The sequence below is a fragment of the Schistosoma mansoni genome, chromosome 1 (genome assembly GCF_000237925.1).
Source record: "Schistosoma mansoni strain Puerto Rico chromosome 1, complete genome".
Lineage (NCBI taxonomy): Eukaryota > Metazoa > Platyhelminthes > Trematoda > Strigeidida > Schistosomatidae > Schistosoma > Schistosoma mansoni.
The window spans coordinates 7,006,277-7,022,064 of record NC_031495.1 but is presented as its reverse complement, the minus strand read 5'-3'; the positions used below and the strand labels follow the sequence as shown (position 1 = coordinate 7,022,064).

Sequence of the window (15,788 nt, the reverse complement as noted above, 5' to 3'; positions counted from 1 at the left end):
GACAACTGTTTATAAATACTTGTACCGTCCTGATGATGGTCGTAGTAGTTCTCCACGTTTCAGCTCCATACAGTAGGACTGTCTTGACGTTCGTATTAAAGATTCTGACCTTGAAACTGGTTGAGAGTTGTTTTGAGTTCCATATGTTCTTCAATTGTAGAAATGCTGCCCTTGCTTTGCCGATTCTCACCTTTACATCTGCATCCGATCCTCTTTGTTTATCAACGATGCTCACCAGGTACTTGAATGTTTCCACCTCTTCCAGAGTTTCGCCATCAAGTGTGATTGGGTTGGTGTTCTCCGTGTTGCATTTGAGAATCTTGCTTTTTCCTTTGTGAATGTGGAGGCCTATCGATGCGGAGGCTGCTGCTACATTTGCAGTCTTCATCTGCATTTGTTCCAGTCAATCACTAGAAGGAAGAAAAATGGGGAGAGTAGACAGCCCTGTCTGACTCCGGTCCTAACTGGAAGTGCATCTGTCAGCTGTCCTCCATGCACCACTTTGCACTGTAGTCGATCGTACGAGTTTTGGATAATGTTGACAATCTTTTCAGGAACTCCATAGTGTCGAAGAAGTTTCTATAATGTTCTCCTGTCCACGCTGTCAAACGCCTTCTCATAGTCAATTAAGTTGACGTATAGTGATGAATTCCACTCAACTGATTGTTCAACAATGATCTGTAGTGTAGCAATCTGGTCTGTGCACGACCGATCCTTACGGAATCCAGCCTGTTGATCCCTAAGTTCGGCGTCTACTGCGTCTTTCATCCGATTCAGCAGCACTCTGTTGAAAGCTTTTCCTGGTACTGATAACAAACTGATGCCTCTGTAGTTCTCACATTCGCTCAGATCTCCTTTCTTTGGTATCTTGATAAGGTATCCTTCTTTCCAGTCCATTGGCACTTGTTCCTCTTCCCAAATCTTCTTGAATAGAAGGTGAAGCATATTTGCAGTTACTTCAATGTCTGACTTCAGTGCTTCAGCTGGTATATTGTCAGGTCCTGCCGCCTTCCCACTTTTGATTTGTCTGATGGCCATCTTGACTTCTTCGACCGTTGGTGGAGTGATATATATAGGAAGGTCAGTGTGTGCTGCTTCGATGTTCGGTGGATTCAATAGGGCTGGTCTATTCAGCAGTTCCTCGAAGTATTCTGCCCATCTTTTCCTCTGTTCTTGAATCTCAGTGATTGTCTTTCCTTCTTTGTCCTTGACTGGTCTTTCTGGTTTGCTATATCTCCCTGCCAATTTTTTCGTTGTATCATATAGTTGTTTCATATTCCCTTCTCTTGCAGCTTTTTCCGCCGTCGTTGCTAGTTCTCCCATGTATTTCTGCTTGTCGGCTTTAATGCTTTTCTTCACTTCCCTGTTTGCTTCTGCGTAGTCTGCTTGTGCTTTGACTTTCTCTGCTCGTGTTCGGCTGTTGTTAATTGCTAGTTTCTTGTTCTTCCTTTCTTGAATTTTGTCCAGGGTTCCCATAGAGATCCATACCTTATGATGATGCTTCTTAGGACCAAAAACCTCCTGACACGTTGAAGTTAGTGCTTCTTTTATCCCTTTCCAGTTGTCCTCCATCGTAGTTTCTTGTTCTTTTAGTAGATCCTGTAAAGCTTGGAACCTGTTGTTGAGTGTTATCTTGAATTTGTTGAGCTTGTCAGTATCTCGAAGGAAGGCTGTATTGAACCTTTGCAGTGCTGTTTGTCCAGTTGTCCAGTCTTTCTTTAGCTTCCGTCTCATCTTAGCCACAACCAGGTGGTGATCTGAAGCTATGTCAGCTCCTCTCCGGGTTCTCACATCTTCCATTGATCTTCGGAATTTTTTGTTGATACAGATGTGATCTATCTGGTTCTCTGTGGTGTGGTCCGGTGAGATCCATGTAGCTTTGTGTGGGAATATTGTGCCGCCTATAACCAGTTTGTTGAAAGTACATAGGTTTGCAAGTCTCTCCCCATTTTCATTTTTCTCTCCTAGTCTATGTCGTCCAATTATATCTTCATATCCTGTGTTGTCCACTCCAACTTTAGCATTTAGATCTCCCATCAGGATGGTGAGGTCCTTTCGTGAGCACTTCGCTATAATTGATTGCAGCCTTTCATAGAACTGATCTTTATCATCGTCGTTGCTATCATTGGTGGGTGCATAACATTGGATAACGTTCATTGTGATCCCTTGCTTCTTTGTTCTGAATGATGCTTTGATTATCCTGGGTCCATGAGATTCTCATCCCACAAGTGCATTTCCTGCTTGTCTGGACAGCATTAGAGCAACTCCCTGAGTGTGTGGAACATTTTCCCCTTCGTGACCGGAGTACAGCAGCATCTCTCCTGTACCTAGCCTTTGTTGTCCAGTTTGTGTCCGATGGGTTTCGCTGATTCCGAGTACTGCCAAGTTGTATCTCCTCATTTCCATTACTATTTGACTGGTCTTCCCGGTCTCCCACATTGTCCGTACGTTCCATGAACCTATAAAGAGTGTTGCTCTGGTTGTTAAAAGATGCATCGGCCTCGTGACTTCCGAAGAATTTCGGCTTTCATCATGAGGCGTCATAATTACTCCTTCAACTCCCAGGGCAGAGTTTAAATGGTTTGAATTATTTTTTCTGGTTAGCGTTTTTTTAGCTAGTTAGCTTTTCCACGGGATGTGGTCGCTAACCCCATGCCCAACCCTCCTCCTTTATCCGGGCTTGGGACCGGCAGTAACTCTAGAAGAGCTACAGGCAGAGTTAGATTGACTCTAGCAAGCCAGATATAATCGCAGTCACAGAAACGTGGCTGACGCAGCCTATAGGTAGAATGGAACTTACGTTTGAAGGTTTTACGTTAGTAGGAGCCAACAGAATACAAAACCGTAAAGGAAGGGGAGTATCTCTATTCATTAGGAATACTATCCCATTTGCCATTATCGATAGCGTATCTCCTGAGAGTAGGACGTTTGAATTAGTTGTTTGTCGCTTGAAATACAAGAGACAGGAGCTGCTGATTGGTTTGGTCTACCGCAGTCCAGACTGTGAGGAAAATGATGTCTTGCTATACAGTCTCAATACCTGGTCACAAGGTGGTCGATGTCTAGTCCTAGGAGACTTCAATGCACCCACGGTAGACTGGAAAAATTCGAGAACTGAATTGTCAGAAAATTCCTTCGAGCAGGAACTAGTTGACACGGTTATCATATGCGCCTTAGTGCAACACGTGAAAGAAGCAACTAGGCACGACCCGGACTCTGAATCATCTTTACCTGATCTTATTTGGACCTATTACGAGAATGACATCACGGACCTTCTTTATATGCCACCCTTGGGTAAAAGTGATAATGCAGTCCCAAACGTTGACTTCCATATAGCTTTAATAGCTGAATTCGTCAGCCAATTAAGGCTAGACCATCATGGAAAAATTGGGAGCACTGAACGGCCGTTTCGTCCGAGTATGGGACTCCTTAGCAGTGCACAACCACGATCCCGCTCGCTGGATTCGAACCCAGAACCTTCGATCTCGCGCGAGCGCTTAACCTCTAGACCACTAAGCCTGCATCCAACGGTGCCAATATCCACCGACATAGTAAGTCCTGTCTTCAAAACAGGTACTGAACATAAAACTGAGAACTACTAACTCGTTGGCCTAACTAGCTTGGTTGTTAAAATTTTAGAAAAAATATTCAGAAGAAGCTTTTTAAGTATCTCGATGAAAACCCGATCCTTTCGGAAAAGCACCATGATTTTAAGATAGGTTATTCCTGTGTCACTAATATATTAGTAGCTTGTGAAGTTAGGTGTGCTCATTAAGATCGAAAGTTAACCATTACAGTAGTCTACATTGACCTTATCAAAACTCTTGGCAAAATTCCTCACCACCGGCTGTCATATAAGTTGAGCAATATCGGAATCAGAGGCAATCTGTTGACGTGGATAAAAGAATCCCTATTCGGGCGTCAGTAAGGAGTACAGGTGAACTCCAAGTTGTCTAGCTGGGAAACTGTGTCTGTTGGAGTGCCTCAGAGTACAGCTTGGGGGCAAGTGTTGTCCCCCTTGTACGCAAATGACCTTCCTTGCCTCCTATTATCATCGGTCTCTCTATATTCTGACGATGTCAAGATATGGAGAGCGGTGAGAAGTAAAAATAATAGCTTGCAAATTCAAAATGACCTGGGGAAATTATCCGAATAGTCTCACACTTGACATTTGCTGAATAACACCTCCAAGTGTGTCGTGATGCATATTGATCGCCAAGGTACAGATACATGCGCGGTGGATAATATCGAGCTACTTGTGATCCAGATATACAGGGACTTAGGAGCCATCGTTGGCCAAGGCTTACAAACTACTGCACACTGCCATATGATAGAAACCGAAGGTTTTAGAACTGTATGACCGATACGTATGGCCCTTAGTCATGTCAACGTTAAAACGTTTTTGACTTTGTATGCCGTATTCGTGCGTCCTAGACTTTAGTACTACATACAAGCGGCTAGCCACTGCTTAAAAAGGACAGTGAACTTTTGGAAAAAAGTTCAGAGAATAACAAATAAAGGGATTCCCAGAACAGCAAAGCTCCCGTACGATGCCCGGCTGGCTTAACTAAAATTATTCCCGTTATCATTTCAAAGAACTACAGGTGACTTGACTACAGTTTTCAAATTACTTAGTGATACATTTGCGTCTGATGTGCCCTCATCTTTATTGTCTTCGGAAAAAAGAATTTACGAGCAAAATGATAAAGTTCCCAAGTACAGTACGAATTACTTGTCAGGTGGCTATCGACATTCCCATCAAACGATCGACGAGTGGAATTCATTACCGGAACAAGTGATTGAAGTTCCATCTATCGACTCTTTCAAAAAAAGTTTAATCAACTGAGAGACTGTCATTTTCAGAAGTCACACAAGCCATCGAGTCTCCTGTCCTTTCAAATTGAAACTGAAACACATACTTAACCTTGAAGTGCAGTCATCCCTCGACTGCCGCTGAAGTTGACATGGTCGAAAAGTTATGTCATTGATTCTCGCTAACATGTTACATGTTGTCGCGGATTTGTAATGGCGTTATTTATTAGCTAATCACAGCATTTTTACGTCACATATCAATTTTTGTAATATTTATGCTTGTTACACGGCGTTTATTGCAGTCTATTGGTAGCCTGACGTATTTGTTACTCACAACCTCAACAAATCAAATACGGAATGACCGCCTCGTGTCAGGCCGTTCAAGGTCGCTAATACGAAACGGCGGGCAGGTTCGAAAACGCACTGACTTATTTACCTTGCCGCTGAAGTTTTATCATTTAACTCGTCCTGACTGACTTCATGCTTCATACCAGTAAGTTGAGCTAATTGTTCCAGGGAAGAAAATCATGAACCATATCTGGTTGTAGGTCTATAACCTTTTCTTCGGTTATTTTCTGGTACTATTCCAAAAAGACTTGTTTGTTACAATAGGCTTTACTGTTACTACTGTGTGCTGTTTCTGGGTAATTCATACAAGTTCGGGATATCCTGAGCTCGTCTTTGATTTTTACTGCTAAAGAAGTTGCCGCATAACAACATTTCAAATAATATCGTGGAACGCGAGTAGATCTTATAGTTATATCCCATAACTAAATAATAAAAATGGAGCCCATGAAACCAATAAAGGAGAAATAAAGAGGAAAATAGAGAAAGGAATGAAAGGATGCACCTAAATGCATGCTTTTTCGCCCTTCAGTGGGAAATGATGCCTGTGTTTTAGGTGTTTCTGATCTGTCTACTTTTCGACTTAATACACGCCGATATATCTAATCTTGCTTCAATTTCCAATACACCTTTTGCCGAACCTCCAAACGTCCCCTGTATTCGCCTTTATTTCCATAACACACCACACGACAACTGCGATCGACGTTAAAAATGGTACATGTTCAAAAAAAATTATTGAAAAGAAAAAAACGTCATACTGTACATTATTATGAGTAATTGACAGATGCTGGAGCATCGATCGTTATGTATTTTAATTGTAATTGTCAAGTCTTATTGTACTTCGAAAAGATCCACATAAGAAAGATCAGGTTATGTGTTACTAATTAGGCACGTGTACTTAATTACAAGTGCATTTAAAATTAAACAGGCTTCCTCAACACTCACTCAAAGGGTTCCCCATACTAGTAACTTACGAGTATCTTCTACTCTTAATGGCCACGTTTCGCAGCCGTAAAGTAGAATGTAGCGAACTGCTGTGCAGTATACTCGTCCTTTTGTTAATAAACAACTATCTCGTCTTCGCCATAGGTGACGTAAGTTGGCAAAAGTCAAACGGCCTTTCTGAATCCGTGCTGAGACTTTGTCAGACAACAACCCATTAGGGCTGATCAGACTGTCGACGCGTTCGACTACTTCAATCCCTATCCCTAGTTCAGGTATTGACTCAGACCAGTCATGAAGCAACAACTTGCATTTAGAGGGGGAAAACATATCCCAGACATTCTGGCATTGTTGCTCAGTGCTACCAAAAGGCTGCATTTCATCAGCGTCTTCACCAAACAGGACCATGTCGTCTGCATATTCAAAGTCAATAAGTGGAACTCCTAGAAGGAGATTAATTCCTGAAAACTCAGTCGACGAGAACGTTACTTCCAGCAGTAGTTCGAGTAATCAGGTGTATGATCCAGTACATCAGAGCCACGATGGTACATCGACTCATAGGGGCAACATGCCGTTGTCCAAGTTGTTCGTCGGATGAATTTCTTTTATATTATATATCTCTGTGAATTGAGTCTGGAAGTCCTATTGTTGATGTAAATATATAATCTGAATGCAGTTCGTTGTATATGAATCTGTCCTCTTGTTAAAATATATGGCGCACAAATATTCTTACAGTCACGGGGAAGTCGTCGGCTGATATAGATCAGTTGATGAAGGGAAAGTAATGTAGCTTCAAGACCATATTCGACCATACAACAAATCCCTTCATTTCATGATCAACTCCACAAGAGTGATAGCACTTCTCCCACCACAAATAATCTAAAAAATCGAAAAAGCTACTGTGATGTAGGAAATATCTTCAGAATTTATTTTCGCTAACAGGTTATACAGCACCTAAATTTTAGTAAAGATCTAAAATGTGTTCCAAATGGCTATCTCATGATCTCGTCGCTTATGAAAGGTGGTTAGCATGTAATAACCACACTTAGCCGGGAGAACTGTTCTCATGTTGAGAGGTCCAAACAAAACTATGAAATCCCCTTTTACAATCTTATGAGAGTACATAAAAACTAGCTGAGTCAGATGCGATGGAGGTATACTCGGATGATACTAGTGTTAGTAGTCAGCTTGATGAGATTGCTGACCAAGCGTTTGTAACTCAGGAAATAGTTTTTTGATTACTTAGTAGACTGAAACCTGGTAAGTCAGTGAATCCAGATGAGTTAGATCTTAGAATACTGGTATCGCTCAGGGACACGATTTTCAGAACCACCCATACAATTATTCAGTATATCTTCTTCCCGGACTCAACTATCCAGTATCTAACTACCACCATCTTAACCTAATCAACCTATTGGTTTAAGTATCAGATTAAAAAATTCCGGGTAAATTACTTGACCATGTGGAAATAAAGTCTGTTAACTCCAGAGCAATACGGTTTTCGTAAAAGATATCTGACTGACAAATTCACTTACAAGGATTATTATTATTATTAGCTTTATTCAATATTATATTTTTGGTACAATATGGAATTCTCAGCACAAAGTACTTCAACAAGTTTCCGTTTCTTACTTCTTCGTCCTTCCTGACGATAAATATTGAGTGATCGCCGGTTAGAAGTTAGCAGCCCAGTCAATCGACATCTGGATAATGTACATTCTTCTCGCTGCATATTGCCAGCAACCACGATATCTCTAATTAGGCCTTCTATAACCTTTACAGCGAAAGGTCTTACACTTTTCAGAAACGCACCTGAATAGGTTGTGCGATTAATAGGCATAATGATGTATTAAAACAAACGAAATTAGATAACTTGTTGAAATATCTAGATGACAGGAACAGGTAACCCAAATGTTTAAACAGGCCGCCAATGATAGTAGCTCAATATAGCAATATATATGTCTATTTACTCGTCTTTGAACAACGCTATTGTAATTGGCAGAAACGTGTAAATTCTTCACAGTAGTGCGATCGCTTAGTACAACTTTTGAAGTGTCTGATGAAAATATTTACTTTGAAAACGATACCTTATAAACAGAAGTATTACAACCAGGTGATTGTCAATTAATAACTCGTGAAGACCCAAACATTCGAATTTTCCTGATTGGTAGACATTTAGTGACTTTAAATACCAACCTTTTTAATAACGGGAAATATAAACACATTGATATTTTTATCCTTTTTCATTCTAGATCCTAGAAAATAATTTCAACAAACGAACGTTCTACCTTTTTTATTTCCTATAGGATTTAGATTTATCACGATCCTTATTGACTCATCGTCTTGAATCGTCTACAATGATTAGTAGACTTGACTAGTTAAAATAAGAAAAATTAAATTTTCCATCCTTCATCTCTGATAATGGAAAATTATTGCGTAATGAGAATTTACTGTTAACATCGCATTTATTTGGCCACTAAAATTTATGAACTATTCTTCAAAAAATTGTTCGTCCGGTCAGCGATCAAATTCCCATTTCTCTGTTGTCATCTTTGTAAGCCCAAATAAATGAGGATTGAGCTCTGTGACGAAACGTGATCTTTATAGCTGTTGTCCTCGGAAGGATCATAATCTATAGTTACTAAACAAATGATATAACTCAAAGTTCGATTGCTAAGAGGCAGGTTTATTAATTTTGTATATTGTCTACATTAAACATTGTACTTTCCCGTGCTCTTAATCTTATGTTTTACTTGTTTTTCGGATATTTCTTTTGGAAGTCGATGTGAAGAGTAACACAAATAAGAGCTATACATAAACGCACCAAGTATTTGTTTCTGAAGCTTAAGAATCTACATTAAGCTTTTAATAAATAAATATTCTAACTATATCTGTTCTGGTTGTTCTGTATCGTATGAATCTTACATTTTTCTATATGTGAAGAAACAGTTGTACTTGTAAACTAAATAATCAAAATCTAGAAAAGCAAATCGAATCCGTTAACAATATTGATTATTTAGAAGATTAATTCTAAACACAGAAAAGTGAACTACAGATGAGGTCCAGAATATTTAACGGTATAAAAACTGTAGATAGTCCTTTTTTGTGGTAACTGATCAGTTTTTCAAATTGTCCCAGTGTAGATCTCTACACTTGATGAGGTACTACTGCTTCATACTTGATATATTCCTAGTCAGTCAGTAGTAAGCGATGTAAAACCTGACACGCGCAATGGTTCAAGTTGCCATATCAAATCAGCACATCCAGATGGCATTACCAAGACAAGCACCAAAGTGACAAGTAAAAGCAGTATCAGTGGTAGTAGAAAAAATGGACAATATAATTTAATAAAAAGAAAGGAACTTGGCGGATTAAAAAGTATGAGGTAACTTCAAATCTCAAGATCTAAGTAGAGATGAAGAGTGAATGGATTTGCTCCATCGTGACTAATTTTGAGTCGTTTCACCTAACGTATCCAACCACTAGTCTCAGTTATTGCTTGAACCCTAACCAGACAGTCTGCACAGAACAACAATTCATGAATTTATGGACCAATATAATGTCTTTTGGCTGTCTCTAGGTTTCTTTCAATTTACTCCTACGTCAACCAATATCACACCTTAAGATAGGTGTTAGTTAAGCATGTGTAGTACATGTCTCAACCACATCAGTTATTAGAAGCTCAAAGTTTTCTCAACCAATTTGTTATTTCCGCTTAATACTTTACTTTTAACCACTATATTGTTCACTGAATGGTCCCAACATGCGGGAGCAAAGCTTCAAATACATCTGTGGTTGAAGAGTAGTAACCTACAAACGCATTCTAGTTTTAAAGCCATTCCTAATAGCAGTTTCAATAAACTATCAGTCATTATTCTGTTCATCAAACCCATTAAGAACATTTGGTAATGATACATTATTACTAGTCAATTTTTTTAAGAGTAAACTAACCTAAGTTTTTAGACAAATTGTTTATAAAAATATCTACTTAGTGGGTTGTAATCAGGCATCGATTACATAGTTCTAAGTAAATAGTTACACAAAGAGGGGCTGTTGATAAAATTTAGCAAGTACATAAAAATAAACAGAACTGGCTTTAGTGTCACTAACCGCAGAGTCCAAATGTTAATGGCAAGTAACATCAATGATAAACAAGACTTCTAAGTTAAAACATCTTTTTTAGTAGTAATGCCAATTAGATAAGGGAAATTGAAGGATGTTTTTTTAAGTTTACAAGCGAAATATTATTAAACCTAAGGGTTATGGTAAAAAGAGAAAGAGATCTAACAAACCTTTTGTATAAATAAGTTAGATTTTAACTTATGGGTAGTGATATAAAGTAATAATTAACCAATTTACTAGGTACGTGGGTATGGGTCTCACTCTAATTGCTAAGGCTAATGGTACTGCCCAATTTCTCAAACTGAGATGGATGGGTAAGGTTCGAATCGTAGACCTAGTAACTGAAAGCCAAACGCCTTAAACAGTGTATACCGCTCCAAATGTCATGATGAATTTGAGGCACAATACCCTAAATCTATTACATGTTACAGAACAGTGGAAGTAACTGATCTATGCTGTCCTTATATGTCCTATCGAATCATAAGTAATGAGTCACAGTGTCTTAAAATTTCTCCATGGTTAGGTTGAAGGATATAAGATATTATGACTTTATCGTAAATTGTTCCCTACTAACCATCCTATCATCGTTTCGTCAACTTTGATGTGGGTGAAATTTCTGGTATTCCGTGTATGTATAATTAAAAAATTCTAGCCACTTATCATTGATTTATTCTCAATTGTCTTTCAGATGTTTCCCGTGTTTCATTCCTTTCACCCCTCCCAAAAGATCATTGATGACCTTTCTCTGTTGTTCCGTCTTCCTTGTGGCTGTAACTTGATCTACCGATTTCCGGATAAAAGTAGTCTCATAAGTTGTCTAACTTCTTACCCAGTAATTGTAAATATAAATCAGGATCCCAGATTGCTGTCGTCACTCGAGTCAGTCCCTGCATGGATTGAAGTTAGACACAGCAGAAACATATCCTTATCGTTTTGGTTCATCATGACAGTACTTTGGATGTTAGTTTGTTGTTCAGTCGGTTTTATTGCAGAGGTAAGCACTTTTTATATACATTTATATATTTTTATAGAGTTGAGATCATGAGTCAATTGAAGCTAGACTACCATGGAAAACCTGGAAGCACTGGACGGCCGTTTCGTCCTATTATGGGACTCCTCAGCAGTGCGCGTCCACGAACCCACTCTCGCGGGATTCGAACCCAGGACCTACCAGTTTCGAGCCCAAGCCCTTAACCGATAGACCACTGAGCTGGCATCCAACGGTGTTAATTTCTAACTTCAACTGATTCACGAAATTGAGCAACCATTCACCAATGTCATCAGTGAGTTCCTATCTCACAACAGACCTGGTTGAACTCCACCGGTTACTGCTTCTCACTAGAACTCCATTTACATTTATATATGTAAATATTTTCGTCTGAGTTATAAACATAACATTTGATACGGATGTATGTCTTTCCAAGTCCCTACATCCCTCATCAGGACACTTTGATGGTGTTGTGTTCTCTGAGCTAGATGGTTTAGTTACGGAGCTTTCATTATCATTTTGAATATTTTCAGCACCTACTTCATGTAAAAGGGAGTCTTCTAGAAATTCTCTGGTAGTCGACGTTTCTCTAATCAAATTTACAACTATGACTGTCTACACGAATTAATATTAATGATAACATCTTGTCACCTCATTGCTAATCTATGTCCATGTATGCGTAAGTGAATTGGGCACCCAGTTTTTCAAATGTAAAATTTATCGAGCTTATTTCGATTTATTCTGTAAATGATGATGGGATAACTAGAAGGTACTGAAGTTGTTCGGAATAACAATGAAAGCTCCGTAACTAAACCTTCTAGCTCAGATAATATAACACCACTGATAGCGTCTACCTGAGTTGTAAGTCTTCCTTATCATTTCAGAAAGGAAATTATTAAGAATAAAGACCAAAGGATGGATAATAATTTCAGGTTAGATGAAAAGCTAAGCACGATGAAGGTGATTAGAAGGGGATATGTGAGATCAGAGATGCAACCGATTTTAGGTCATTTCACCCAACGTATCCCACCATTGGTCACAAGTATTGCACGGGTCTTAACCGGGTATTTTTTACATATCGTTAGAACTCATTAGCAGCCGATGACTATGTTCAAAAAAGGTGCTCCGTTGTTCAATTGGGCTTAAATTAACGTAATTGTACTCACTTTACTCAATATTCCTACTCCATGATACATTTGGAAATTCTTGATAAAAGGTTGGTGTTAATTAATAGAAAAAAGTGCTTGTTTTAATATGATCATAATACTTAGTTTAAATTTTTTACAAAATAGAGTTTTAATGATTTGATGAACAGTTTTTTTGGTTGCTAAAATTAATGAGTAGATTGCTGGTCTCGATAGATGTTACGCAACGATACGAAGTGTGATCTAGTGACGTTTGCTCATGAGATCAAACTAATTGACTCAAATCCGCCGAAGGAACTGAGTTTTAATAACAAGATCAATAACCAGAAGAATAGACTTTTTATTTTGATAAAATGACATACTTTTATATAAAATTTTGACACAAATATGATTGAATATCATAAGCAATAGCAGGAAATCAATTTGTACATCACTCATTATTCAGTCAGTCAAGTTCTAATCTATAGACGTAATTTTTGCTCGTCATATCGAAACGATATTTACAAGTATCGTTAAATTGACTCTGTCAGTTTCCGTTTATGTATCAGTAGACGACCACAGCATCTCAGTTTTCTAAGCACTTCGCAAATGGTCTTATTTTCATTAAGTTTATTCGCTTTAATTTCTTTCGTTGGCGTCATTCATATTCATACATTTTTCCTCTTTGTTTTCAGTCGTACTTTGTCCAGTTAACATTGTTTTTCTCTGCCGTTATTTTCATTTATATGCATTTACGTAATACCGTTACTGAAGGTAAGTAGTTCCAACCATAAATTTCAACTTGTCTGATAATTTTTTTAAACTACATGTGTTCCGTTAGGGAATATATTCAGCAGATGTTACATTACAATGTATTTTGTTAGTTAGTTCAAAGCAATCGACAATAAGTAATGAACTCTAGGTTTGGTGCTACTTTGGATTCATCAGCAAGGTATATCTGCAGTCTTGAAAAAATTGATGCTTCCAGTGGAATTTAAACTTCTTTCACTCAGTGACACAGTGTATGCTACACCATTGAGCTATTCGGGCTATTAAGTGTGGCCACTCTTAAAACTACTATTACACTATTGTTGATACAGTCCGCAAACAAATTTTTCAGAATAGAATGAATTAATTTTGTCTCACGACTCCTTATCAGCCGCGATCAACTTGAAATTACAAAGAGTAATATAATGATAAACATACTTTAGTTAGTGAAGTTCAGATAGATGTTCGAAAAAAGACTAGAAATCATAAGATAAACAGAACTAAAAATCTTTGACTAACCTTAGTTGAGATTAATGCATGTTTACATATTGAGAAGACAGTAACTTAGGGTATAGAAGATTGGTTTACAATTATTATTAATAATAATAGACAAATGGATCTCATATTTATAATGAAAATAATGAATAATTACGTAATTAGTCGACATGATTGGAATCGAAATCACATTTGTATGTTAAGCGTTAATGGGATTACGTAAAAGATAAAAAGTTTATTTGATGACAACTATAACAGAAAGACTTACCACGCTTTTCTTCAGTACACATAAGTTCAATCTAGAACGTTCGATAGTGATTACCTCTGTCTAACGATAAAATTGATGTTGGTTGTTTGTTAATTATTTTGAATACGTGACTAATATCGACTATTTGTCCACTTTACCTATCAGGGGCTTGGCGAATGTGCTTGTGAAGAGCCTACTGCTTTTCAGACAAAGGTTTATAAAAATGTGTTCAGAAAACCTAGTAGGAGCACTTCTTTCTATCACTCCCATATACTTACCACAGTAAGTACATGTAAGCTTGTAAATCCAATTGTAAATGACGCTAGAAGATCACTACATATTATTCTACTGGTTGATTTTTCTTTCCTATTTTTGCAGAATCTCTTCTACTCATATCTGGATATGGTTTACAAACATCAAGTCGTTACTTTACTGGTCGACGATCGTATTCTTCATTTATTCCAGTAGAACGGATTAAAGGATTTCATTTAATTGATTCCATCAGTCCATTTACTATTTGTACTTATTTAAGTTGTGAATTCGCCAAGGTCACTTCTTCTTCCACTACTACTACTTCTCCTACTACAGCTGATCCACAGAAAACTGAATCATTATTCAATAAAGCTTCAACGACATTACAGACAGATTACGATCTTTTACCATTAATGCCAATCACTATGGACAATAAACAAATTCGATTTAAAGGTTGTGATCGTATTCCATTGCCTTATCTTGTATGGATGTTACGTTTGGCAAATACAGTTTTATTTCACTAAATTTTGATATGTCGCTAACATCATCTTTTTATTTTGTTATTTTAAAAAAATTATGTATTCACTTAGTTACTGTTTACTATTCAATCGTTTTTTAAATAACCCTTAGTTATTTTACAGATTAAGCTTATGTATTATGGCACAAAATGCCTAGAAGTACATTTTTTTCTCCATGAATTCATTTTGCTAAATAAAATGTGACTATTTAAGAAATTGAATTAACGATAGCATTTTTCTAATCCTTTTGAAGTTGAACATCGGTAGGGGATATCTTGAATTACTCTGAGTAAACGCTTGATTGTGTCTAAGAAGTTTATTACCGTTTGTAAGATGCTATACAAAACCAGTTTCCCAATTAGAAAAAATTGCGTCTCTGTACTTTTTTAGGCGTCTTATCGACACAAGGACCTGATACGACAGTGGAGAGAAGTGTTGATTATAAACTAACTGTACTAAGCCAATATCCGCATTTTTAAAGCTTTGTTTGACTGCAATATAATCAAAATTTAGTTCGTAGAGCTAAAATTATTTACTTTGAAGGGACCTTCAAAGAGGAGAAAAATTTTTCTGTGATCTGCTATTGAGTAATAATAAATCTGTCAAAATTCTAAACGGACCCTATCTCTTTGATATAAACATGAAACGATAAACTATCGAACAGAGCTTTACAGCTCAAAGTTGGTGAAGCCAGTAAAATAGTGGTATAATGTATGTGAAAGCCCTTACAACAAGCACTCAATGTAGCAAGGTAATGGTCCCTCTCCAGCCTCCAGGTAGTGAGTCTACGAAATAAAGATAGACTGCCTAGTTCTACCGAGTCATGAATAAGTAGAAGTCACTGGTTGTGTCCGTCTGTGATACTGGGTTTCATAAGAAGTTGCACTATTCTGATTAGTTTCATTCTAAAAACTATCACTGGGTTTGAAACCTTGCCAATTACGTATAGTCGATCCTCTTTTGTAACAATTCTACATCAGCCCACGTATGATGTACGACTAATATATAATTGAACGAAGAAACAAATATTTGATCAGCTGACAGTACACAGTATTTGGTGGCGTCTAGTCATGCAATTATTCAAATCACTATCTCTCCTCACCGAACTCCTCCACAATAGAAGAACTCATTTTAGTCCTTACCCTTTATTGATTAGTTGAGATAATTTACCATCC

General features: G+C 37.7%; 1 protein-coding gene across 1 annotated transcript; it reads left to right on the top strand.

The window, feature by feature from the left end:
- Positions 1–10,909: 10,909 nt before the first annotated feature.
- Positions 10,910–14,832, top strand: Smp_003670 (hypothetical protein; the record flags this gene model as incomplete). Its single annotated transcript, XM_018793108.1, has 3 exons — positions 10,910–11,215; positions 13,029–13,107; positions 14,222–14,832. 3 exons carry the CDS (start codon positions 10,910–10,912, stop codon positions 14,617–14,619), a joined length of 783 nt encoding a protein of 260 aa, XP_018647654.1. The 3' UTR covers positions 14,620–14,832.
- Positions 14,833–15,788: the final 956 nt, after the last annotated feature.